General features: G+C 35.8%; 4 protein-coding genes across 5 annotated transcripts; 3 read left to right on the top strand and 1 right to left on the bottom strand.

The window, feature by feature from the left end:
* The first annotated feature begins 1379 nt into the window (after positions 1-1379).
* Positions 1380-4348, top strand: LOC109154980 (probable inactive receptor-like protein kinase At3g56050). The gene is made up of 6 exons (XM_019302719.1): positions 1380-1799; positions 1905-1968; positions 2362-2810; positions 3001-3191; positions 3288-3420; positions 3593-4348. The coding sequence occupies exons 1-6, from the start codon at positions 1721-1723 to the stop codon at positions 4156-4158; spliced, it is 1482 nt and encodes a 493-aa protein (XP_019158264.1). The 5' UTR covers positions 1380-1720; the 3' UTR covers positions 4159-4348.
* Positions 4349-8014: 3666 nt separating this feature from the next.
* Positions 8015-8977, top strand: LOC109154981 (non-classical arabinogalactan protein 30). The gene has a single exon (XM_019302720.1). It carries the CDS (start codon positions 8331-8333, stop codon positions 8862-8864), a length of 534 nt encoding a protein of 177 aa, XP_019158265.1. The 5' UTR covers positions 8015-8330; the 3' UTR covers positions 8865-8977.
* On the bottom strand, positions 8454-11545 carry LOC109154979 (probable inactive serine/threonine-protein kinase bub1). The gene is made up of 6 exons (XM_019302718.1): positions 11384-11545; positions 11128-11272; positions 10814-10971; positions 10608-10692; positions 9161-10523; positions 8454-8548 (listed from the first exon to the last, which is right to left on the bottom strand). Exons 1-5 carry the CDS (start codon positions 11479-11481, stop codon positions 9168-9170), a joined length of 1842 nt encoding a protein of 613 aa, XP_019158263.1. The 5' UTR covers positions 11482-11545; the 3' UTR covers positions 8454-8548; positions 9161-9167.
* Positions 11546-16080: 4535 nt separating this feature from the next.
* LOC109154997 (sorting and assembly machinery component 50 homolog B-like) lies at positions 16081-20338 on the top strand. Of its 2 annotated transcripts, XR_002049834.1 has the most exons (5): positions 16081-16621; positions 18267-18752; positions 19153-19665; positions 19874-20018; positions 20127-20338. XR_002049834.1 is itself a non-coding variant. In XM_019302737.1 (4 exons), the coding sequence occupies exons 1-4, from the start codon at positions 16133-16135 to the stop codon at positions 19955-19957; spliced, it is 1572 nt and encodes a 523-aa protein (XP_019158282.1). In that variant the 5' UTR covers positions 16081-16132; the 3' UTR covers positions 19958-20329. The 2 variants fall into 2 exon arrangements, 1 of the variants encoding a protein (XP_019158282.1); XM_019302737.1 differs by having other exon boundaries at positions 19874-20329.
* Positions 20339-25676: the final 5338 nt, after the last annotated feature.

Genomic DNA, 25676 nt, shown 5'->3' with positions numbered 1-25676 from the left:
TCATTTGGGCGGGAAAACAACATGGCATAAACATTTTGCTATTATATATAGGCCATGTTTGGTAAAATGGCTGTTAGCTGATTGTGTTAATTAGAGGGTATAAATAGTTGATAACATTAGCTGATTGTAGAAAAGTGTTTGGTAAATTAGTTGTTAGCTGATAGCTGTTTGGTATAATTTCTTTTCTCAAAAAGCTAATTGAAAAAGTTGCTTGGAGTAACTTTTTGAATTTTAGCCATTTGGAGTTGCAAAAAGCTAATTAACCAAACATTTATATTGATAGTTTAACTAAATCAAACAATTAATAGTGGTCAAATAAGCCAAAATTGGCCTATAGGCCAATTTTTTACCAAACATGGCCATAGTAAGATTACTATTATTATTATTATCATTATCATTATCATTATCATTATCATTATCATTACAAATACAAAAATAAATTATTTTTTTAAAGAGAAAATTGTTGCCAGTAACTAGCTCTCCCCACTACCATAATGGTCCCAATCTAAGCAAGCAAAAAAAAAAAAAAAAAAAAAAAAAAAAAAAAATGACCTCCACAAAAAAAAAATAAAAATAAAAATAAAAAAATCCCTTCGGCCCTTCGCCTAGAGACGAATGCACTAACGTCTCCATCCCAGTGCAAGGACGATGCTTGCACAATGGCACCTTTGCCTTCGCCCCTAGGAAGGGTTGAAGGTGTCATTGTTTTCGTTCCTACCCAGGTAGGGATGAAGGAGGATGCCATTACAAATCTAATTTTTCTATTTTATATTTTTTTTATGTTAATAATAATAATAATAAACTTTCAAAATAATAATAATAATAATAATAATAATAATAATAATAATATCAATATTATTATTATTATTATTATTATTATTATTATTATTATTATTATTATTATTATTATTATTATTGGCATACAAATTATTTGTAACTTAATGTATACCTGTAATAACATGTCAAAATTTGGAGGGACTAAATCGAAGACTGGAGGGACTAAATTGACTAAAAATAATTATTTCACGGGACCAAATCGATAAATAAGCGATTGAGTGACTACATTAACAGTTCGCTAATAATTGAGGGACGTTGATTAACTCTTAATATAATTAAAGACCAAAAGTGGGATTATCAGAACTTTAAAGGGCTGAAGTGAGATTACAAAAGAATAAAACTTTCAATCATTACTTCTTCATTGTCCTACAGAAACCCATAAAAGACCAAATTTTCAAGACTTGAAAAGTCACAGCCAGCATAGCATCTTTGAATCTTCTTCAAAAAAAATAATAAACCCTCAAAATTTTTTCCTGATAAATGCAATGCAAAAAAATTTATTACTACACAAAAAAACTCTTAATAATATTTTGCTTGTTTTTGAAGTCAAAACGCCAAAGTCTTTCTGCTTTATAGGTAGTACCTAATTTTGTGTATCCCCTACGCGGTTTCAATCGGACTCGACTTCTGGGTTACGTTTAATTAGGTTGGACGCACTCGAAAGTTTCATTTTTGGCTGTCGTTTTTAACTCCTTCCCGATCGAGCTTATTCTGTGTCTGGGTGTTTTTCGGTTGACGAGGTTGTCTGTCTGTCATTTCTCAACTTGGTTTTTTGCTGAGTTGACTCGCTGGTTGGTTCAGGGAATTGTTCTTGGTTCAGTTTGATGTTTATTGATATTGGGTTGGTGAAAGAAATCTGGGTCTGCTTTTTGATGCTGAGGAAATGAAAGGGTACTTGGGATGGGTTGTGCTGTTTTTGGTTTTTCAGAATTTGGCCTTTTCTTGGTCTCTCAAGGATGAAGGTATGATGACAATTCTTGGTTTTGGAGAATCCTAGGATTTTTTTTTTTTTTTTTTTTTGGTTTTTGTTGTTTTTAAGGTTTGAGGTTGAGATGTTTGTGTTGTAGGTTTGGGCATGTTGAGATCCAAGGAGAAAGTGGGTACTGATCCATTTCAGGCTTTCATGGCTCTGTAAGCTTTTCTTCTGTCACTTATTTCCAGTTTTTTTTTTCACATTAATTATTAGCATTAAAATTGGAGTATTTATTTTATATTTTCCATTTTCTTGATTCTGTGATGCATATTTCTAGTCTTCCTAGGTGTATTGTGATTAGGGATTTATATAGATAAAACCAGAATTTTTTTTTTTTTGTCTGATTGAAATTCTAATGTTGTCCCATTATGAACCAATGATAGTTCAGAAGAACTGAGTTATGTATTTGGGATTAGTTTGGTTCAGTTGTAATGGTATCTTGTCTTAGGTTGTCTGTTTATAATGTCAATGTTCTTCTTGATTTTTAGGTTCTATAGTGGATGGATTTCATAGTTCTTACTATGGCATCTTGTTTGTTTTTGTTCTCGTAGGATAACGACGAAATTCAGGAGAATCGCTCCTAGAAAATTGATTGAAAAAATACCTATTCCCGGGAGGGAATTTCGAACTCCAGCTGCAGTAGCACCGGCACCAGAGCTTTCGCCTTCGCCTTCTCCATCTCCATCACCGAGCCTGCTTAGGCCATTTGCTGTACCTCCACCGCCTTTTGTTGGGCCAAAGATTGCCCCTTCCGAGCCTCCTCCTCCCGTTTCCTCGTTTTCCCCGGGATCAGTTCCTTCTCCTACTGCCACTCCTCGAAATGAGATAAAGAACTCAAAGAAGCATCACAAAATCTTGATAATGGCTGCAGTGCTCGGGGGTTCTGTTTTGCTTATAGTTTCCGCTATTGGCATAGTGTTCTGTCAGCGGAATAAGATGGCTGTTGTCAAGCCTTGGGCTACGGGAATTAGCGGGCAGCTGCAGAAAGCTTTTGTTACTGGTAAGTTCTCTTTGCATCCGTTATATAGTTATATAGTTATATACTTATATCAATCGATCTTGTGGTCTTGAAGCTTAAATGAACGCATTAGTTCCATCTTGTTCTTGTTCTTTAGTTGATCGAGATAAACGCAAAGCTCTTTAAGAACACCACTGAATCACACTTCTTAACTCGTTCTGCTTTTAACCAGGTCTGCCAAAGCTTAGGAGATCAGAGCTCGAGACAGCGTGTGAAGATTTCAGCAACGTGATTGGCTCCTCATCGGTTTACACATTATGCAAGGGCACGTTGTCGAGTGGAGTTGAAATAGCGGTGCTATGGCTTGCCATAGAATCTGCTAAGGATTGGTCAAGAGATCAAGAGGCACAGTTCAGACATAAGGTATAACCTTTTGTTCTTCCGGTTTTAAGTATCAGTCGATCCCATTTCCTTCCCGGTCTATCGGTTTTTAAGGTTTCTGTCTTGTCGTTGTTTCAGATTGAAACATTATCGAAAGTAAACCACAAGAACTTTGTGAATCTCATTGGATATTGCGAGGAAGACGAACCTTTCACAAGAATGATGGTTTTCGAGTATGCTCCGAATGGGAACCTTTTTGAACATTTGCACAGTAAGTTATTACTATGGGGCATTTGCTCCTTTTTCCGATTTCATTTTGTATGTTAAGCATATATAATATATATCAGTGTATAAGCTTTTAGTTGAGATAGAACACGACTTTCAGTTCTTTCTATAATCGGTTTACAAAAACTATACCTAATGTGTGAATTGAACCACTACAGTTAGGGAGGCGGAACACTTGGATTGGGCAATGCGAATGAGGATCGTGATGGGCATGGCGTATTGCCTCGAGCACCTCCACAACTTGACGCCCCCGCTCTTCCTCAGAAACATGAATTCCTCGACTGTACACCTCTCGAATGACTACGCGGCCAAGATGTCCGACTTTGTGTTCTGGAGTGAGGCGGCCGCGGGCGAGATGCATTCCAATGCGGCGAGTAACGTGTACAGCTTCGGTGTCATTCTGTTCGAGACGATGACGGGTCGCCTGCCTTACTCCGACAGCACCAGCTCTCTCGAAGACTGGGCGTCGCACTACCTTAGAGGAGGGCAATCTATGCGTGAAATGGCCGACCCCACTTTGGATTCTTTCGAAGAGGATAAGATCAATAGAATTGGGGAAGTAATTAGGTTATGTGTTCATCCTCAGCCAAGACTAAGGCCAGCCATGAGAGAAGTTACTGCTAGATTGAGAGAAATAACTGAGATAGGACCTGATGGAGCAATCCCTAAAGTTTCTCCTCTTTGGTGGGCAGAGCTAGAGATTATATCTAGTGAGACATCTTAAGAGTAACTTTTTAGGCGATGTTTAGTTTACGGGATGTAAGATTCTTTTCGAAATGTAGTGTGAGAATACGATAATGTAAAAGTATCTTGTATGTTTATGCATGAGACCCCCACTATCCTTGTAGGGTAGGCTAAAATTGTAAATAGTTGAAACTGGGAAAGATTGGTAGACTTTTTTTAAATGCAATTTTCATTTTTGGTTTGCTTAGTCAAAATAAAGGAGCTACATGTGCTTAGAATCAGCACTATCTAACATGACTGAGATTATAAAAATATACCACACTTCTAACAAATTATTTTCTGCAAGTTCCATGTACAATTTTTTATTGTTTTTAAATTTTGAAAAGGATGCAGAGTTGTTAAGCAATAACTACTTTTCATGTGGTTTTTTTTTTCACTTAATTATATGTCAATTTGATTCCATTTAGATAAAGTTTGAGGTTCAAGACTTCAAGTTTTAGGTATAAAGTAAGTTAATTCTATTGGAGGTCCCTTGTCTTTGGTGGCAATTTTAAATTTAGTCTCAAACTATCGTTAATGTCATTTTACATCCTAGACTATCATTTTTTGGACATTTTTAGTCCTTCTCATGATTTTTTCTATTTTTAGTAAGGGTATTTTTGTCTCTTCATATTTTTCTTTTGTTATTTTTTCTGGTTTCAATTGGTTTATGACTTTATTAAAAATTGGTTGAAAAATATCGTTACTAAAAATTAGAGGTTACCTAAAGTTCTAAACCAATTAAATTGGTTGAAACCGGAAAAGTAACAAAAGAAAAATATGAAGAGACATAAATGTCCTTACTAAAAATAGAAAAAGTCATGAGAATGACTAAAAGTGTCCAAAAAATAATAGTCTTGGATGTAAAATGGCAAAAACGATAATTTGAAACTAAATTTGAATTGTCACCAAAGACAAAGGACCTTTAGTGGAATTAACTAATAAAGTAACACGAGTAAAAAGAAGTTCCTCTAAATGAAATCTAACAATAATTTGAAAATGAATTAGTTAAAAGCCTAGTTTTGGTAAAATGATTGATCAGCTAAAATTGGCTAATTTGACTAATTTTAACTGTTTAACTTGATCAAACAATTAAAATTGGTGTTTGGTAAATCAACTTATTGACTTAGTTTATTGGTACAATCAGTTGAAAATCAAAAAATTAGCTGATCATACTCAAAATTTAATGTAATTATTACTCCGTAGATATCAACGATTTTTCTAAATTAGTGTTTGACAAATCAGTTTATTAACTTAGCTGATTGGTGCCATCAGCTGAAAATCAAAAAATTGTGACGACGTCTTCAATATAGCTAATCACACTCAAAATTTAATGTAATTATTAGATATCAAGGATTTTTCTAAATGAGGTTGAAAACATCTTGAAGAGTCTAAACTCAAATATTTGGAGGTGGTAGAAAAAATAATAATAATAATTCATGCAAATAAAAACCATTTGAACTGATTTTCTCCGAATTCGAATTTTTTTTCCAAACAACCTGGAGAAGATGTGTGGTTGTGAATTTGTCAACGTCAACGATGAACAAATTTATTGTAACAGCATTGTAGACGCATCAATAAATAAAGACACAAACATCTTTTGTCAGACAATTATTAAATCGGTTTTTAACATTGTAAGAAATCGAAACCAAGATTCTGCAAAATATTTTAATCCAATAAAAGTTGAATAAATCCTGTCCACTTAATCTGCTATTCACTATGAATCTACAACCAAAAGATGAAGTACACAAATCTACCATTATTCTTAAATAATAATAATAATAATAATAATAATAATAATAATAATAATAATAAGGAATAAGGATCAAATAGGCCATCAAACTACACACCAAACTTCAATTAGGCCATCCAACTCAAAAAAACTACAATCAAGTCCCTGAATAGCACAAATTCAAACAATTGAACCTAAAATGACCTGTTGAACTGGTAATTAGATGACGTGGCGGTTACTGAATTATTTTTTATTTTAAAAACTTATTTTAATAATTCTTAAATAATAAAACTTTTAAAACAAAACAAAAAAAAAAATGGAAAAGGAAAAACGCCGGAAATTTACATCAAACAAAAAAAGAATCCGCCGTTCTCCTACAATTTGTCGTCAACAATGGAGCATCCTTTTCCGGTGATGGAGAGGATCAACGACGACGAAGGCACGCCACTAAGGACCGTCGTGTTCTGCAAATCATCGACCGGAGGTTCACGATGCGGCTGAGTGCGGGCGGATGGCGACGGCGTTGGCGTTGGCGTTGCGTCGAGGCGGAGCTGGGTTTATTTTTTCCGGTTACGATGCTTCTGCTGTCTTCCCTCTCAGACGACGCCGACAACCATTCTCATTCTCGACTGTTCGTCGCTGCTCTGCTGGATTATGCCGGTGGTGTTGACGGTGAAAATGAAGGTGGTGCTGAGATCATGATTGCAGTAGCGTAAGAAACAGACGAAGAAGAGGGGGGAGGGGGTCGCCGGTGGTTTTTCGTTTTCTTTTTTTTTTTTAATTATTTAAAAAGTTAAAATAAATTTTTAAAATAAAAATTAATTTGATAACTGCCATGTCATCTAATTATCCGGTCAACAGGTCACTCTAGGCTCAATTGTTTAAATTTGTGTTGTTCAAGGACTTGATTGTAGATTTTTTGAGTTGGATGGTCTAATTGAAGTTTGGTGTGTAGTTCGATGGCCTATTTGACCCTTAAATAATAATAATAATAATAATAATAATAATTATTATTATTATTATTATTATTATTATTATTATAAAAAACATAATTCAGATTCAACACACAATATCACAAATTTTCCTTTTTTGTTATTAACTATAACTTTATATAACAATTATAATAAAATATAGAGAAAAAGGGTCAAATAGACCCCTAAACATTACCCTAAAGGTCAATTAGCCCCCTAAACTTTAAAAAAGGTCAATTAAACACTCAAGCATGCTAAATTTGGTCAATGAAGCCCAAAAACCGGTAAATGACCTGTTTTTACCGATCATTTTAATTCCGGCGACGAAATCCGACCACTGGTGACGGATTCCGACCACCGGCGAATTTTTCCGGCGGCCGGCGAATTAATTTTCCGGTCGTCTTCCACCGGAGAAGACGACCGAACGGCCGCCTTCTCCAGCCTTCTCCACTGGAGAAGGCGGCCGTCCGGTAGTCTTCTCCGGTGGAAGACAACCGGACGGCCGGAAAAATTCGTCGATGGCTGGAATTGTCACCGGTGGCCGGATTTCGTCGCCGGAATTAAAATGACCGGTAAAAACAGGTCATTTACCGGTTTTTGGGCTTCATTGATCAAATTTAGCATGTTTGAGTGTTTAATTGACTTTTTTTAAAGTTTAGGGGGCTAATTGACCTTTAGGGTAATGTTTAGGGGTCTATTTGACCCTTTTCTCTAAAATATATTTTTTTTTAGTGACGAGAAACTAATGGTCACTACCCAAGAGTGTATACTAGATAAACTTTGCTTTGTGACCCTAGTCGGTAAATGACAACAAAAAAGATAAATTAGCTTAGGTTGTCCATAGTTAACCTGCTCAAACCAAAGAGGCCGTTCCCATTAGAGTCAAACTTATAACCTTATAGTTACTAAGTCAACAACATGACCAACTTAAATGGAGTTACAATTACCCACTAATAAAATAATTCTTAACTAGACCTAACACAATATCAAGTTTAACAAACATCTTATCTTCTCTATAACTTTAATGTATGACTTGACAAGTATAAAATATTTATTCATCATGGTTTAACATGTATCCATATTTATTGAACTTGATATTGTGTTTCAAGAAAAACAAAACATAAAACCTTTTAAAAAAAAAAAAAACTTGGGACATCAAGCTAGAAGTGACATGCACGTAGAAACTTGCATCAGCCTAGCCTAAATATGCTTTGCAAATAATGCAAAATTAATAAATAGTTATATGGATCAAAAGAGACTTCACCAACCTGCAGGTGGAAGTCACGTTAGCAATAATTAAGGAAGCAAATGCAGCTTACTGCAGCTCACGTCTGTTTGAAACCACAACTGCTATTGCAATATTGCATGCAGATCAGCTATATATAACCCTCAAATCAATGACAACACAGCAACACAACAGTCTTAAACCAAGAATCCTCAAAAAGCTTGGTTGGATCTAATCCAAGAAAGATGGCAAGCTGCCAACTGATACTACTCACCATCTCAATGCTGTTGGTCTCTTTTGCCATCCCGATGATCACAGCGTATGAACATGCTCCAGCCAAGCCAGCAGGGAAGCCCATAGATGCAGTGGTTGAAGGTCTGGTCTACTGCCAGAGCTGTGATAGCTATGGATCGTGGTCTTTCACCGGAGCAAAGCCCATTGCAAAGGCTAAAGTTAGTGTTATCTGCAAAGATTACAGGAGGCGAGTGAGTTTCTATAAGGCGTTTGAAGCAGATGAAAATGGCTACTTCTATGCAGAGCTCAAAGGCTTCAAGATGGGGCATTCTTTCTTGGACCATCCGCTCCACTCTTGCAAAGTGAAACTAGTGTCGTCGCCTCTTGAAAACTGTGACACTTTCACCAATGTCAATGATGGACTGAATGGTGCCCCTCTCAGATATGAAGACAAAACTATAGTTCGACCTGATTATGAGGCTGTGATTTATACTGCAGGACCCTTGGCCTTTCGACCAGCTTACTGCCCTCCTAAAGCAAACTAAGTGCCAAATAATATTTCACCTTTTTCCTATCCTTTAAGTAACCAGAACTAATCTGCATTTTGTAACAGTGTATGACCTTTATTTTGCAACTGTAATCGAGCATGTTCTGTTCTTTTCAATAATCAAGTCTACATTACAGTATTACACCCCCTCCCTTTCTCAGTGTGCAATACTACCACAAATGATCTACTATTGGATGCATGATATGACAGAAAATTATGGTCAAGTAAAAAATTTGTCTAGTATACATGTCAATCAGGGTATAAATCTATAAAGATGGAGAATGTAGGACTTACCATGCTCTTAGAAATCCAACGGCATAGAAAACATTTTATTGATTTCATCCATTGCCTCTTTAGTGCACACCGTTTTCTCAAACAGATCATTTTCTCGCCTCAAAGTTGAACTTAGTTGGGACTTCTTCTCTTGAGGATGATCTATCTCATCATCAGGAAGTATCAGAAACCCACCACTGTCTCCCTCCATTTTAGTTGGTAAAAACTGGTTCTTTGGCTGACTATCCCTTAAAGATGAACTTAGCTGAGACTTCTTTTCTTGACTATGATCTACATCATCATCAGGAAGTATCATAAACCCGGAAGTGCCCTCCTCCATTTTATTTGCTGTGCTCTGTTTCTTTGGCCGAGATTTTCTTGTAAACTCAATTGGTTTTCCAAACATGCTATTTATATCAGCCATAGCCTCCTTCAGGTTAATGGTGGGGTCTACTAGGCCATGATGGCAAGCATTCTCGACCTCTAAATCATCAGAAATGGTGGAACCTACAAATCGAATAACAACTGTGTCCTCCCTGCGTAGTCTTTCTTGAGGTGGCCTCTCAGTATCATGATCTTTCAGTGGTTCTGTAACAGCATCACTAGGTCTGGGAAATACAAAGCCTTTAACAACCTCATTTGGAATGCTAGTGCTTCCAGTAAAATGTTGGAGTTTATTGTGATTGGACCTATCACTGCAAACTCCCTCCATGGCATCATTGCTTTCATCATTATATTCGTCTTCGTCAACATATATCTGAAACGGCTCTTGTAGAGGTTGCTGAGTTCCAATTCTAGTAGTTCCTGAAGTTGATGCACCACTTGTCAGTATTTGGTCCGATGGCTGAACACCATCAACTGTTTTCTCATCAACATATATCTCAAATCCATTGTTGGACACCGGATCAACTTTTGGTTGGCTTCGAGTAGATTTCTTGCCAGCAAATGATGGTTCTAGTGGCTCACGGAACATGCTATTGATAGCATTCATAGCCTCTTTAGTATTGATTGTGGGTTCAACCAGACCATGATGCCTAGCATCTTCAAAATCAGACTTCCCAACAATGGCATTGCCTACAAATTTTTTAACCACAATAGTATCATCGCCAGAAAATTTTCTGTGGTCATTGGATTCTTTAACACAAACTTTCCTGCTGAAATCATCCAAGGCTCCATTGTCTGTGGATGGACCGGCAAAACCTCCCATATTTCTGGGATTTAATCCTAGATTCTGATTATTAACTTCCTTCACTTGCAGGTCATGTCCAATCTTAGGAGTGTTTTCTGTTGTGAGCAAGTTCTCATTGTTTTCCTTGGTGCCTTTATCATTCAGGGGAACACTAATAGTGCAAGGAAGCCTGTTCATACTTTTACGTTCCTGGCGCTGCAAGAGATATGCCCTTGTTATAATAATTGACTCTTAGGATTTAGAAAGATCTTAATAAAAATCATCATCAATATGAAGAACCTGAATTTTCTTGTTCTTATGCTTCTCTAAGCGATTAATGAATTGGTCATATGACTTGTGCAGCTCATCAAGAGGTTCTGCAAGGCTGTTCATGGAAAAGTGAAATAGATCTAAATTTTAAAAACTATTAACACTGTCTTTCTGGAGTAGATTTTTAAGCAGAAAAATGCAATCATCAATTAATCAAAGAATATGAAGTTTCTTACTTCTGCACACCTAAATGGTACATCTTCTCAGCAGCCTCAAACTTCTTCATCTTCTCGTAGTATAGCGCATATGCTTGGTAAAATAGGGCGTTCTTCATCCCAATTCGATTCATTTCCATGCTTCTTAGCACTGCTTTCGGGTCATCCACATAATCCATCTAAGAAAAGACAAAAGAATTTGACTGTGAAAATATCTTCAGCTAATTTTTATACGAAATCCAACCCTAATAGTTTCCATTTCGTAATCAACACAAGAGATGATCAGTGGTGCTATCAGACACTCAATGAGTGGATATTTTCACGAAATGATTTACCAGTTGCAACCAAACGCGAAGGTACCGCAAATCATTGGAATATCGCCTATCAGTCTCAAAAGTCTGCGCACATTTCTGCAGAAATCTAGGGAGCTTCTCCTTAAGAGCCTGTGGAGGAAGAGACTCCTTCATCTTCCTAATCCCTCTGTTAGAAACATTATCAAAAAACGTATTATATATTAAGCTATTAAACCTATATCTAAAACAGCGGAAAGTGAAATGTGGTAAAAGAGAAGAGCAAATGGGGCTGCGTTACCGGAGCCATGGGAGAAGAGGATCTCTGCCGGCGTAGGATTTGATGTCTGAGATGACTGAAGAGAAGAGATTATTGTACAGAGTGTCGCCGCCCGACATTGATGCGCCGGCGATCGCTTGAGAGGATCGTAGTGTTGAAAGCAGAGTGAGTGACAGTGACAATACAAATTTGAATTTTGAAAGAGCGCTAATTGCGTCTCTGGCCTAGGGCAAATTTTATATTAATATCATTTTAGTCCTTTAATTTTTCATTTCTATAATTCTAGTCAAACATTTTTTTTTTTATTTTTGTAAATTTATAGTTTAGAATTTTCTTTTTTAGAATCATGTTTAAACAAGTCATCGAACTACATGTAAAATTAAAGTTAAACTAACAAATTGTAATTGGCTCATTGAAACTCCCCCCTCCCCCCGGCCCCCATCTCCTCCCTATCATTGTCTAATTGTCTCTTGTCTGAAGACAAAGAAAGTAGGGATTGGACTGTTCAGTGATCCAATTGCAGTTTTTTGAGTTAAATGACTCATTTACATTTTCACACGTAGTTCAATGGTCTATTTGAATGTATTTATGGGATAGTTTAATCTAGAATCACACATGACAATTTTTGAAGACATAGCTATCAAATGTGACAATTGACTAATAAGATGAAAAAAAAAAAAAAAAAAGGACAATATACTCTCTTCATCTCGATGTCTAGAACTCTAGATAAAGGAGAAGCTTGCCTTCTTTAGTTCTTTGTCTATTTTAAAAAAATATTAGATACGTATACAATCACAAGCTTTCATCATCTATATTAATTCTTTAAAAAAAAAATTACATTAACCATAACAGATCCAAGAAAGATTTTGTTTAAAATAGTATTAGTCATAAGTCATGTTTGATAATGATAGATACCCTAAATCGGGCTCCCGATCTAGAAAGTGTGAAGCGGCAGTCAGGCTCGAGCACAGCGCAACACTTGGCAAATCGCGAGAAAGGAGGTTGCACCCGTTATTCCAGCATATCATACGAAGCACCCGGGAGACCAGGCTAGCAGGTGAGCGTGCACTCATATAGGAGCTGGCTAGCTCATGGCATAGTGATCAGCCTTAGTAGTCGGCGTGTCCCCGACTGGGTTCTTTTCGAGGACGGCTAGGCGACTAGGCTTAGTAGTCAGTGTGTCCTCGACCGGTCTCTCTAGGGACCCGGATGGGCGACCAGGCTCCGGTCTCTCTAGGGACCCGGATGGGCGACCAGGCTCGGTAGTCACCGTGTCTTCGACCGAGCTCCCTACAAAGGACCTAGACGAGCGACCAGGCTTTGCGGCAGCAGCGTCCTTGCCTGAGTGCCTCAGCCTCCCTAGTTGGGCTACCTCACTAGGCGGTCGGTGCATCCCCGACTGAGTGCACACCCAGAGAAGGTTAACGGCGAATTTAGCAAAGATTCCTTTCATTGTTTAAATAGCTTCATTTTCCAGCTATGGCAGCTGTTACACATTAATTATGGTAGAATTCCATAGCCGATTTAGCTCCACCTTTGACATACTTTCCTTGTTGAAAGCTAGTTCTCTTGTATAAATACCCCCACGGGGTCATCATGTAAAAGGTCAAAACTCTCTGGGAGTAACACCGCATTATTCTCTCAACTATATCTAGTTTAATATCCAAACCCTAAGTGGTTACGGTAGTGTTGGCTTGCCGAACGGCTACCCCTAAGCCGTAAAACCAACATTGGCACTGTCTGTGGGGATCGAAACTAAAGGTCCCGTCTCTAAGCTTTGCTGTAATTTTGTGTGTAATGGTAGACAACTATTATTACCTACTTTTCTTGACAAATAGTTGGTGTAGAGTAATAACACAGATTACCAAACAGATAGTTAATCAGAGATATCACCAAACAAAGAAAAGTGCGGAAAAGGTAAACATGCAACACAAGATTTGGTTACCCAGTTCGATACAATGTGTATCTACATCTGGGGAACGATCACGGATACGTCCAATCCACTAACTCAACTTCAAAGTACAAAGGTGGAGAAGTACAATCTCACCCGAGTTGCTACACAAGGTAAGTACCCAATCAACCTTGAATTGAAACATGTGCTCCATCTCAACTAAAAGCCTAAGCTGATAGTTAGATTGCACATTAATGGCTATATGCTCACACGCCCCCTCAGGTGTGCGGTGGGTTCCAAGCAACACGTGGACCGGTAAACCGTAGTCGCTTATGAGTGGCGCTAAGATTCAAACCCATGACCTTTGGTCTGGCTTTGATACCAAATTGAAACATGTGCTCCATCTCAACTAAAAGCCTAAGCTGATAGTTAGATTGCACATTAATGGCTATATGCTCACACCTTGAACTTAGTGGATTGCGAAGTCGGAGAGCTACGCACTCAGAGGTCCACGAAAATCCCTTCCATGGAGATCAATCTCTGGTGTAGTCCGCTTCGTGACGCAATCCTTCACTGCATCCAACAGTTGCGTGATCTTGGCATCCAATGGTTTAAGCTCAGAATGTTCTTCTCAAATTCATCAACTCAAATCACCATGAACAACCAGTATCGAGAAGAGCTTTTATGAACCAGGGAGAGAACTTAATACTCAAGTGCTTTTCTTTTGATTCTGGAGTGTATCGGATGGATTCATTAACCTTTCAATGAATCAGCACTTTAGAATATATAGTCTCTGGTTCAGGGAGGTATCTGTAATCTAAATCACCCAACCGCTTCTTAGCTAGATTACGTAGATACCCCTTTGAGGTGAAAGGATGACCAAGGTCTTTATTGTAAAACCACCTCAAGGCATAACTGCCTTCTGCCAGCGCATACGCTCCTCAGATAGTCAGTCTTCTTATAAGCTTCTAGTCTTCACATAAGCTTCTGATGTATTCCCTGATCAATCAGGTCTTCAACTTCTAAACTTCAGACAGACTCTGACACGGCCTAACTATTTTGCCATAATAATAAAACCAATTACAAAGTTGGGGTTTATCTATCTAACCAAAACACTAACATTTGCTAATGACACGAACACGACGTAGCAGTCGGAACGCTGTCGCCCAGCAATCAACGGGCATGTCATCGTCATCGCGAATGCGGAGGAGCAACCTGCCGATAGCCGCACCTCCGTAGGAGATTTGAGCTAAGCCACCGTGCCCCGGTGAACGATCGGTAGCACGTATCGAGCATATTGTCGCTCCGACTCACGAAACACCGGGGGACAACCTTCCACCGCTTGTCGCTCATGCCTAACCCACTCTCGCGGAGTTGTTGGCACAAGCCTTTGAGGCACACGCGCGTGGAGGAGCCCAAGTGCCCCACGCCGCTCATCCTCGACCTGCGCAGTCGGTTCCCGCCGACAACCCTAACGTGGCATTATATAATGAACAAATATTAGTTGATATTTTCACATGTGCTGATTAGATGTTTAGGCTAAAAAATAAGTAACAATTATGTCAAGTACATTTTTTAAAATTTTTAAATTTGAGAGTTTTTTGGTATTATTGACTCTATTACAATGTAGTATGTGTCCATACATATTTTCTTAACCTACTAAAGTACAAAGAGTCAATGCTCTCATTGGAGTTTGAACTTGTTACTTCCCATTTGATTTGTTTATTTATTTATTTTTAGAAAAATTGAATATTTAGTCCCTGAGTTATAACCAAATTTCGACTCAATCCCTAAGTTATGGCCATATTGGAGTTTAGTTCCTCAATTATGATAAAAGTGGCGAGTTTAGTCCATAGCGTTAATATTCCGTCTCCAGCTAACAGAAAACTTAAAAACAATTTAATAATAGAGGGGTAAAATAGGGATTTCAAATTATAATTTCCTTATTATGTTGAAACTCATTGTGCAAGAGTCATCCTTTTCTTCTTTTATCTACAATCGAAGGTATTTTTCTCCCGAAGTTCTGAAATCTCAAATTCGTCCACTTCCTTGCTGCGAAATTCATATGTAAGTTGTTTCTCTATTTTATATGTTTAAATAAATAATCAATATTCTCCGTGTTAATGAACCAATTTAGCCATTAATTATAAGATGTCATCTCTTAGTTGTGGTACTTCATATTTTCCCCAATTTGAGGACAATTTTCGATGTAGATGTGATGATTTATTACCCATCAAAATGTCATGGAGTTATGCTAATTGAGGAAAAATATACCAAGCTTGTCCATGTTATGGAGTAAATTTTTGTATTTGTCAAAAATTAGTAATTTAAGTTGTTGTTGTTGTTGGCTTTTTTTTTTTTTTTTTTTTTTTTTTTTTTTTTTAAATAGAATTGAAATATTGAAATTTGTTTTTTTTTTTTGTTTTTTGTTTTTTGTTTTTGTTTTTTTAGAAAAACGAGAGTAGGGTTTTTTCGCTGATTACATAAGCAACTTAGGATTTTTGTCGTTTTGAAAAAAATATTTGGACTAAGTTTACAAGTTTTATTAAGGAATTTACTTCTTTACCCATGAAATTAACTTTGTCAACACACCGTACCACTAGCGTCAATAACTAAACTTACCACTTCTCTCATAACCGAGGGACTACAAATGAATACGGTAATAATACAGGGACTGAGTTGTCACCACAGTTATAACTCAGGATCAAACTCACAATTTTCCCTTTTTTTTTGTCCAATTTGAAGGTCCAATTAGCATTGCTCATTTGCTTATAGGTTAATTATTTACTAATTTCCCACGTCATCATAAGTGAAAGTGTGAAACCGCAACAACAATCCCACGCACAAAAAAACCCCGGAACCCGTCAACGTTATTCCTCATGGCTGACCCTTCCGAAGAAAACCAAACAGAGTCGATTCACTCGGCAAGCGGCGGCGGCGGCGACGAGGATGACTACGAGGAAATCGACGAAGACGAAGAGGAGGATGAAGCTGAGGCGGAGCCGGTCAGCGCAGAGTCTCGAATGCGCGCCGACAAGACGAGGATGGAGAGCCTCTTCCGGCGATTGTCGTCGGAGAGAGTGCCGGTGCGAGTCCACGACGTGTTGATCAAAGGGAACTCCAAGACCAAGGACTCGCTAATCGAGGCGGAGGTGGAATTCCTCAAGTCCGCTACTACGCTCCAGCAGTTGCTCCAGGCCTCCGGTGTAGCCAATGCTAGGCTTCAACGCCTCGAGATTTTCGATTCCGTCAATATTACTCTGGATGCCGGCCCGCCGGAGCTCCCAGGGACTGCCAATGTGATTGTCGAAGTCATTGAAGCCGAAAACCCCATCACCGGAAGCATTGGAATGTTCTCGAAGCCGGAGGTAATCTACTTTGCCATTTAGATAGATTGGCTTTTCCCCCATTCTAATTCAGTCATATGGCCGTGGCCTTTCTCTTTCTCATTACGACGCTTATCACCTCAACTGCCATTCCTCAGGGATTCCAATTGAAATATGAACTGAGGACGGAAATTTGCATTTTAATTACTTATTATCTCGAAATGATACCATGGATATAATTTAGCTTTTAGTTTATGCATCTATAATTGCGAATACTGGGAGCTTGAAAATTGTCTGCAAATATTGGGATGTTTTCGAAGCCTGAGGTACTCTACTTTGCAAAACAGTTTGGTCATTTCAGCCTTAGGTGCAATTGAACTATTCAGTTCACTCTCAATTCTCAAAGATTGAGTTGAGTTACCAGAATAGAAAGACTTAAAAGAAGGATTTTGATTCATAGTTCATATAGACAAAGAGGTGCTGGAACATATAATGGTCTGAGTTAAATGTATATTGTATATGTATAAGATGATACATGACTTTTCTAATGTCCATATTAACTAAGATTTTGGCGTATTAATCCAGATACTATGGCAGTGTGGCATATTTTTTTCTGATAAAATTTGTAACATGAGAAAGAACTTTTTTTTTTTTTTTTTTTTTTTTTTTTTTTTTTTTTTTTTAAATAGTGATTACAAGAGATTTACTTAAAGAACCAGAAATAATAAAATCTGACTTTAGAGATTTTCAAATTTCAAAATATGTTATTTATTTCTCAACATTACATCTTAATCTGATTAGATTATTCAGTACCTTGCCTTAGAACTTCTTTCTCAGGCATGTGGCAAGTAAAACAAATTCAGAATATGGAATATTTGCTTGGCAATTGACATTGTAACTTTAGCCCCCTCATTATATATTTTTAGAACTTTCTAATTTGGACAAAATCTGCCTGGAAGACACTAGAACTGGTTCTGTCCTCAAGAAAGCAACTGAAACTGGTTCTGCATATTATAGTGAAAATCAAGTTTTTTTGGAAGGTTGACATACCACTTGAAAGCATGGTCTGTCAGTAAACTCAGGATGCCATTGTGATTGGCACTTTGTAACAATATGACTAGGTAATGTATCAAAGCGGTATATGTTATAATCCGAGCAATACTCAATGAAGTTGTATATATGAAGACCCTTGCCCTTCGAGAAGGAGCTTAAGTCTTAGTAAGCAAATTAATACTCCATCTCAATAAAGTATGTCTGGTTTCACTGATCAAATTCACTTGTTTGTTTAAATTATGTAGATCTTTGATGAAATTTGTCCTGAAGTTTTATGTGATTTTGGTTGCAATGGAATTTCATGTAGATCTTTGATCAAATTCATTCTATCCAATTTCTTATTACTGTTAGATGTATGGGAAACTCAAGAGGCAGTTGCAAATCCGCTTTCCATATAATCTAAAGCATTTTCCCTGCTGATTATTTACTAAAATAATATAGATTATTTTTGTATAATTGATGTCATTTGTTATTTTGTTTACAATTGTCTTGATTATATCTGCATGCTATTATGTATTTACTGACTTCTTTTCTGTTCCTGTCCAATATACTTTTTTGGTTTCTTACGGTCAGTTTATGCCTGAATTATAGGATTTATAGCAGTGATTTAACAATTTTTAATTTCTTTTTGTAGGCTAGAAGCTGGTCACTTGAAGGATCGTTAAAGTTGAAAAACATTTTTGGTTATGGGGATTTATGGGATGGTTCTTTGGCCTATGGTTGGGACCAGTCATCAGAGATCAGTGCTGGTGTATCTTTACCTAGGTTCAAAAGGTTAATAACTCCTGTTACTGCTAGACTATCACTACTCTCTCAAGATTGGTTGAAGTTTTCTTCTTACAAAGAGCGAGCATTAGGCCTTTCTCTTGGCCTGTTATCATCCAAAAACCATGAGTTAGCATACAATATCTCTTGGCGAACTTTGACAGACCCATCTCAAATGGCCTCTAGGACTGTAAGGAGGCAGCTTGGACATGGTTTACTCTCAGTTCTGAAGTATACTTTTAAGATTGACAGAAGAAATTCTCCTTTGAGACCAACAGAGGGATATGCATTTGTTTCTACATCACAAATATCTGGCCTTACACCAGATTATCGGGGTTTACGCTTTCTTCGCCAGGTTTAGTATGGTTTCCATAAATCATAGTGTTGCTAACCTCATTTATTTTACTCTAGCTTTTGTTTGTTCACTGATGATCATATTTGTTGCTTGCAATCTTATGAGTTCATATGCTTTAGTTTTTTGAATGCCAAACTTAGATATCCATTGTTAAATTGTTTACATTTACCTTTTCTAGATATCAAAGTTTCGTGTACGTAAAAGGAACCTTACCCACCCAAAACATAAATAATCAACACACTCAATTTTTTATTTTTAGGAACAATGCCATTGTGATGCTAAGAGTGCCTCTCTCAGTCATAGACTTCTACCTTTCATGTTTGTTGTCTTTTGATACTTGACAGCATGTAATGTGCTTTTCTAGCAATGTTTGACATGAGGAACTGGATTTTGTGTACAGGAGTTTGATTTTCGCTATGCTTTACCTTTTGGATTTTACAATGCTGCGTTAAACATTGGAATTTCTGCTGGTGCTCTTTTTCCATGGGGAACTGGATTCATGAACATGCCTTCATATCTGCCTGATAGATTTTTCCTGGGTGGTAACACTTCTCCAGTATGCTCTTTGGGAGGCCCAACATCTATCTTTGGTTTTAAATCAAGGGGACTTGGCCCTGCTGAGCCAAGAAGGCTAGTTAGAGAAGGTGGAAATGATGAAAGTTCTGATTCTTCTGGAATGGATTTTGTTGGAGGAGACCTTGCAGTTACTGCTTTTGCTGATCTTTCTTTTGATCTTCCATTGAAGATCCTTAGAGAAGCTGGTATCCATGGCCACGCATTTGCATGCACTGGGAGCCTTAACAAATTAACTGAAAATGCATTCCGAGACCTCTCTTACCAGAAATTCCGCGAATCATTTAGAGCTTCAGCAGGATTCGGAGTCATTGTACCAACTAAGTTATTCAGGATGGAGGTTTGTCATCTGCCTTAAGAACCTTTGATAAGATAACTTTAGAAGTTTCCTTATTTAGTGAGACATGAAAAAAATATGGGACCATGGATCACTAAATATGTTTTGCATATTTTACATTCCCAGGATCCCCTTCCCTGTTTTCCTTGGATTGTTCTGTCTAATTTACCAATTTTGCTGGGCTTCTCTGATTTCTTGATTTCAACTTCAGATCAACTACTGCTATATACTGAAACAAGAAGAGCATGATAGAGGGAAGACAGGCTTGCAGTTTAGCTTTTCTTCATCATACTAGAAGATGGAAATTTGGTATCCAGCTAATTGAAATTCATACTGGCATCATTATCCTACTTGAGGTAAATTACGCATGTTCTCTTTCACCATTTCTGTCTGAGGGATCCAAATTTTGACAGCTTTGGTTTTGTACTTGAAGAACTTAGATAGTCAATGGTCCAATGTTACAGGAAATAAATCTAAGCTCGAGTATGACCATGAAGTTTTCCCCATTGAAGCAAGTTGGTTGGAAAATTAAAGTGTCTTATTTTTAGACGAGATTTTAAAAAAGTTCACATTTCTCTAGTGCCCCTTGTAAGAATTTGCTCTCTGACATTCCTGTTCATTTTCCAGTTTTCTTTGTTTATTGTTTCTTTATTGATTGTTATCTTAATAGTTTTAAAAATGACTGCTCGGGTTTAGCAGAGTGAATGGTAGGATTGGTAGGCTATTGCAAAAAGCGGGGTTAAGTACAAAAAAGAGTTAAACCCTTATAGCCCCCTTGATTCATAGTGTTAGAAAATCATCATCTTGGGGAGATTACTTGTGGAATGAAACAAAGAATGATAAGCACCGTTAAGTAGAAAGACGAATTTAGGCCACCGCGTTAGAAAAGACGGAGGAGATTACTTCTGGAATGAAACAAAGAATGATAGGTTGGATCATGCCTTAATTCTTACGATAGTTTATGTGATATAGCAACAGATATTATAATTTACCATCCATATATAGTGACAGATGTTATATATATTTATCTCTAGCTTGCTTAAAAAGGGATGCGAACCATATAATAAACCAAGTGTCAATCATAAAGAAAAGAAAAAGTTTGTTTCAGTCTTTCAGGAATCAAGGTAACCCTACTATAGTACTACCCTAGTCAAGTCGGTCAGGTTGTTGACTTAGTAATAATAATATTACAAGTTGACTCCCAACTAGAGCGACCTATTAACTTTCTTGGTTTGAGCCAATCACTTATGGACAACCTAAGCTAGTTTACTTTCTCGTGGTCCTTGATCCTTTGCTTACTAGAGTCACAATATTCAAATTAGAAATTTTTGCACCGATGTGGGAACAAAAATACAAAGGGGAGCCTCCTCTGTATTGTTTTTATTTTTTAAAATCTTACTCCGTATTATTATTGTTGTTATTGTATCTATGTCTTTATAGGTCTTTTTTTTTACATTAACCGCCAATAGCAAACAAATAATTTTATTAAACATTTTTTTTTTAAAAAAAAATACTAATATAATCCGCTTGTCAAAACCGATGATACAATCCTACATGTGTCATGTTTGGATCGGGTTTGAGTACTACTGTGTGGGTACCCATTACCTGAACCCCCATATATATATATATATATATATATATATATATTTATTTATTTATTATTATTATTATTATTATTATTATTATTATTATTTGATAACAAAGCACACAACATATCAATGTAACTAACCACAAGTCCACAACCTATAGCGTATTGCATAGGTTTGATTTCAACAAGGTCCACTCTGAAGCACCTCAGTCATCAATCAATAACGTATCTGTATAGATTTAATTTGAGTTAATACCCAAAATCATCCTCGACTATAGTGATTTTTCTCAATTTCGTCCTAAACGACTTTGGTGACCTAATATCGTCCCAGACTTTTGTGTTTCGCTCAATTTAGTCCTCCATTTGTTATTCCGTCAAATTGGTGTTAAATAAAGGGACAATTCAGTAATGTCAATATTGATCTCTCTTTACTTTCAACTTGTGAAGTGCGAAATTCTTCTTTCTTGTACGAATTACACCCATAATTACTCCCGGACCTGCAAATCAAATTTTATATTCACAGTTTTAGGAGTAATTCTGGGAGTAATTCGTAAAAAAAAATGATTTCGCAGTTCACATGTCTATGAGTAAAGAGATGCCAATATTAAAATTACTGAATTGTCTATTTATTTAACACCAAATGGACAGAATAACAAATGAAGGACTAAATTGAGCAAAAACACAAAAGTCTGGGACTAAATTGAGCGAAACACAAAAGTCTGGGATGATATTAAGTCACCAAAGTCGTTTAGGACGAAATTGAGAAAAACCACTATAGTCGAGAACGATTTTGGGTATTAACTCGATTTAATTTCAATGACTTGACTATAGTGTTTTATTTTTTCCATGAACAAAAAATGAGCACATTTCATTAGTTAGTTAGTTAGTTTTTTTTTTTTTTTTTTTTTTTTTTTTTTTTTTTTTTTTTTGGAAATTAAAACGTAATGCATTAAATCATGATCAAGACAACTTATAAAAAAAGAGGGGCATATCAGATCACTCCCCACAGTTGACACAGAAAACACCTCCCGAGCAACAGTGTGGGCGTCACAATTCGCAGATCGCTTAACAAATTCGCAGATCGCTTAACAAATCGGAATTCGATATCTCCAATCAGAGATGTCAATTCTTTAACATCATCCACTAACAATCCAAAAGTAGAATTAAAAGAAGAAAAAAATGCATGAAAAATAATTTGGGAATCCATCCCTACTTCTACATTTCCCATACCAGTATCTTTGAGCCAACTTAGGGCCTCTCTCAAACTAAATGCTTCAGCTTCTTTTAACATTAATCGTACCAGTCATGCGAAAATGAAAAATACAAGACCCGAAACATATGAAAAATATAAAAAATATATGTATTTATAATTTTTTTTTCTTTAAAAATATGTATAAATATTAATTGCATACTATTTTTTCATTCAGAAAAAATATTTTATTTGTAAAAAAAACTAGAAAAATAATTTTGAAATATTTTATGAAGTTTTCATAAATTTTTGAAAAGAGATGTCTTCAAATCGTGAAAATGTTAAACCCATAAAAGTTTGCGTCGAACATAGTTAGGATCACATGAAATAGCAACGAACAAAGACTGATAGGTGAGATGTCGCTAACGTGGGACGCAGATATTACTAAAACTTTGGCAAATGCGATTAATTAGTAATATTTCATGTTGGGACAATCAAACGAGAATATTCTTTTCATTGCATACGTTATTAATATAATACCTTGGATAGATCAAATGTTGGAGTTGTAAATTGTTAATAATTATAAAATTGATTTTTGTGTTTTTATTTTTTATTAGAATTCTCAATCATTGATAAATCTTGATGGGAGGCTGTATGTAATCAATTTTCACTTTTTACAAGAGGAATATGTTCTCATTTGAATTTTTATATATAGGCTTAGGATTCGATGTGAATAAAGAGCTCCTAGATGAAAAATGTGCACAAATCTCAGCCATTGATTTTGTCTAGATTTATTGCTCTTTAAAAAAAAAATTACACTTGCATGTACAAAAATATGTATTAGAAGATACAACAACAATATACACGGGAAAGCAACAATGTGCACTAAAAAGCACAAAAATGTGCAATTGAAGTAATTGTGATACCAAAAAGAGAATTTATTCAACTTCATTGTCATTAAAGTAATTACCCTTACAAATCTTTTGTACATTTTAATATGTTCAACTTACAAATTTCATTAGAAATTTAGTTATTGAAATAATCATGATTGCCAAATAAATAGTTATGCAAACGGGAGTTATATATGCATGCATGAATGACATAATATTAACAAAACGGGAGTTATAAGTTATATATATATCATTGGAGTAGTTGTTGGTTTATATTGTATGGATAAAGACAATGACATATGTTTCATCATTAAATTAATTGTCTATATTAATCTCACCTTATTGGCTTCTTGAAAGAGATTATGAAAGAAATTCAATCTTCATCCAACCCGAAATAATTAGTTTCTTTAATAGATTAGATTAATAACTTAGACGTCATTACTTCTTTTATACAACGTGAAACCATCAGTTCCTTAAATAAATTAAATTAATAATATAGACGTCATTGTTATTTTTAGACAAAATCGTCAAGTAGTAAAAAATTTCAAAATTGAGAAATGTATCCCAAAATTGATGTGCCATCAAGGATCTTGTTCAATACATATGGGGTGAAGGTAGCTTCCCAAGTTTATAAAGTTTTCAAGGGAATAAACATTTCTATCAAGAGGAATGTCTTTTTTTTTTTTTTTTTTTTTTTTTTTAATGCTACTGACTCTATTACATTGTAGAATTGTAGTATCTGTTCAAATATACTTTCTCAACCTAATGAAGCACACAGAGTCAACAACGCCTCCACTGAGGCTCGATCTCATGACCTCCCACATGAGCGAGGTCACTGCATGCCTTGTTTGTGCGTGAGGTTCGAAGTTCATATTGATATGTATGTAATAATATTTTTGGAAAATCATCTCTTGAATGACGCTTGATCTGGATTTAGCTGGATTAATCTTATCACTCGTAAAATGTAAATACAATTATACCAAATGAAGCATACATTAAAAAAAAAAAAAAAATCGCCGGTATAAAAATCGTTAGAATTGAGAAGGGTCTTCAAAGATTAATATGGTAGCAAGGATCTCAATCAACTTATTGTACATATGGAGGGGGATAGCTTCCCATATTTATAATGTTTTTAAGTAACTTAAACATCCCTAATAAGTGAGGACATTGACTCTTTGTGTTTCAATAAGTTCATAAAGTATATATAAACATATATTATATTGTAACATAGTCAACATAACTCCAAAAAAAAAAAAAAAAAAAAAAAAAAAAAAAAAAAAAAAAAACAACCCTAACAATATGGGAAGGGGTTGAGTTGTTTGTGTTTGTGTTGAGGTTGGAGAGTTGTCTCCTAAATGACATTAAATCGAGATAAGTTGAATTAATTTCGTCACCCACTAAGGGGGCGTTTGGTTCAAGTTATATAGAATAACTAATGTTATATTTGTTTGAAAATATAAGATTCCCATGTTTGATTCAAGTTATGCAATTTTTCTCAAGAATTTAACATAACCTCCACATAGAGATTTTAACTATTGCAATGGATTGTGAAATACTCTCTCATTTCTTAGGTATTCATACATTTCCTTGTCTTATTGCTAATTGTGTCATTTTTAATCCATTGTCTTAGTTAATTATTGGTAAAGCTTTTAGTTAATTAATTTGTAATTATTTACTTCTATATATTTTACCATTGTCTTATTTATTTACTTATTTTAATTTTAAAATTTATTAAAATACATAAAAATATGTTAACGTATGTAAGTAAAATAATTATCATATAACATAAAAAATAACTCTTTGACCAAACAAATTTATATTACATACCTCAGTTTTAAATCAAACACAGAAATCTAAGATTCTATGTAATATAACATTCCCAAGAATCTAACAATCTAAGGTAATATAACATTCCGTGAATCAAAAGCCTCCTAAATGTGAATACCATTATACCAATGCATGCAATATACCTAAAAGAAAAGTTCATCAAAGGGATAAGATATACTGATCTAGAGACCCAAGGCTGGCCTTGAGGGCAGGCGAGATGGGCACCCGCCCTGGGCCTAACATTGGGAGGGGCTCCCTAGCTTGATTTTTTTATTTTTTTTTATGAAGTTAAAAATTTGCTTGCATATGCTTTGAATCTATGACTTTAAAATTTTGAATCTACTTAATAATTACAACTATGTGAATAATATGTCATATACTTAGCTTATCACAATTAATAAATATATATTAGCAAATATTGAATTAATTTATAATTACACTTCATATAGGGGCCCAAAGTTTGAATGGACACTTCTATAAACTATTCTAAAATGTTTTTTTTTTTTTTTTTAATAAAAAA

The sequence above is a fragment of the Ipomoea nil genome, unplaced genomic scaffold (assembly GCF_001879475.1).
Source record: "Ipomoea nil cultivar Tokyo-kokei standard unplaced genomic scaffold, Asagao_1.1 scaffold2662, whole genome shotgun sequence".
NCBI classification, from domain to species: domain Eukaryota; kingdom Viridiplantae; phylum Streptophyta; class Magnoliopsida; order Solanales; family Convolvulaceae; genus Ipomoea; species Ipomoea nil.
Note: the sequence above shows the minus strand (reverse complement) of the source record. Positions and strands in the feature narration are given on the sequence as shown.

Coding starts and splice junctions, on each gene's coding strand:
- LOC109154979 (XM_019302718.1), bottom strand. CDS start 11,481: ATGTCGGGCGGCGACACTCTGTACAATAATCTCTTCTCTTCAGTCATC. Junction 11,273..11,383: donor CCTCTTCTCCCATGGCTCCG/GTAACGCAGCCC, acceptor TGTTTCTAACAG/AGGGATTAGGAAGATGAAGG. Junction 10,524..10,607: donor ATAAGAACAAGAAAATTCAG/GTTCTTCATATT, acceptor TATCTCTTGCAG/CGCCAGGAACGTAAAAGTAT.
- LOC109154980 (XM_019302719.1), top strand. CDS start 1,721: ATGAAAGGGTACTTGGGATGGGTTGTGCTGTTTTTGGTTTTTCAGAAT. Junction 1,969..2,361: donor TTTCAGGCTTTCATGGCTCT/GTAAGCTTTTCT, acceptor TTGTTCTCGTAG/GATAACGACGAAATTCAGGA. Junction 3,192..3,287: donor AGGCACAGTTCAGACATAAG/GTATAACCTTTT, acceptor TCGTTGTTTCAG/ATTGAAACATTATCGAAAGT.
- LOC109154997 (XM_019302737.1), top strand. CDS start 16,133: ATGGCTGACCCTTCCGAAGAAAACCAAACAGAGTCGATTCACTCGGCA. Junction 16,622..18,266: donor GAATGTTCTCGAAGCCGGAG/GTAATCTACTTT, acceptor TTCTTTTTGTAG/GCTAGAAGCTGGTCACTTGA. Junction 18,753..19,152: donor GTTTACGCTTTCTTCGCCAG/GTTTAGTATGGT, acceptor TTTTGTGTACAG/GAGTTTGATTTTCGCTATGC.
- LOC109154981 (XM_019302720.1), top strand. CDS start 8,331: ATGGCAAGCTGCCAACTGATACTACTCACCATCTCAATGCTGTTGGTC.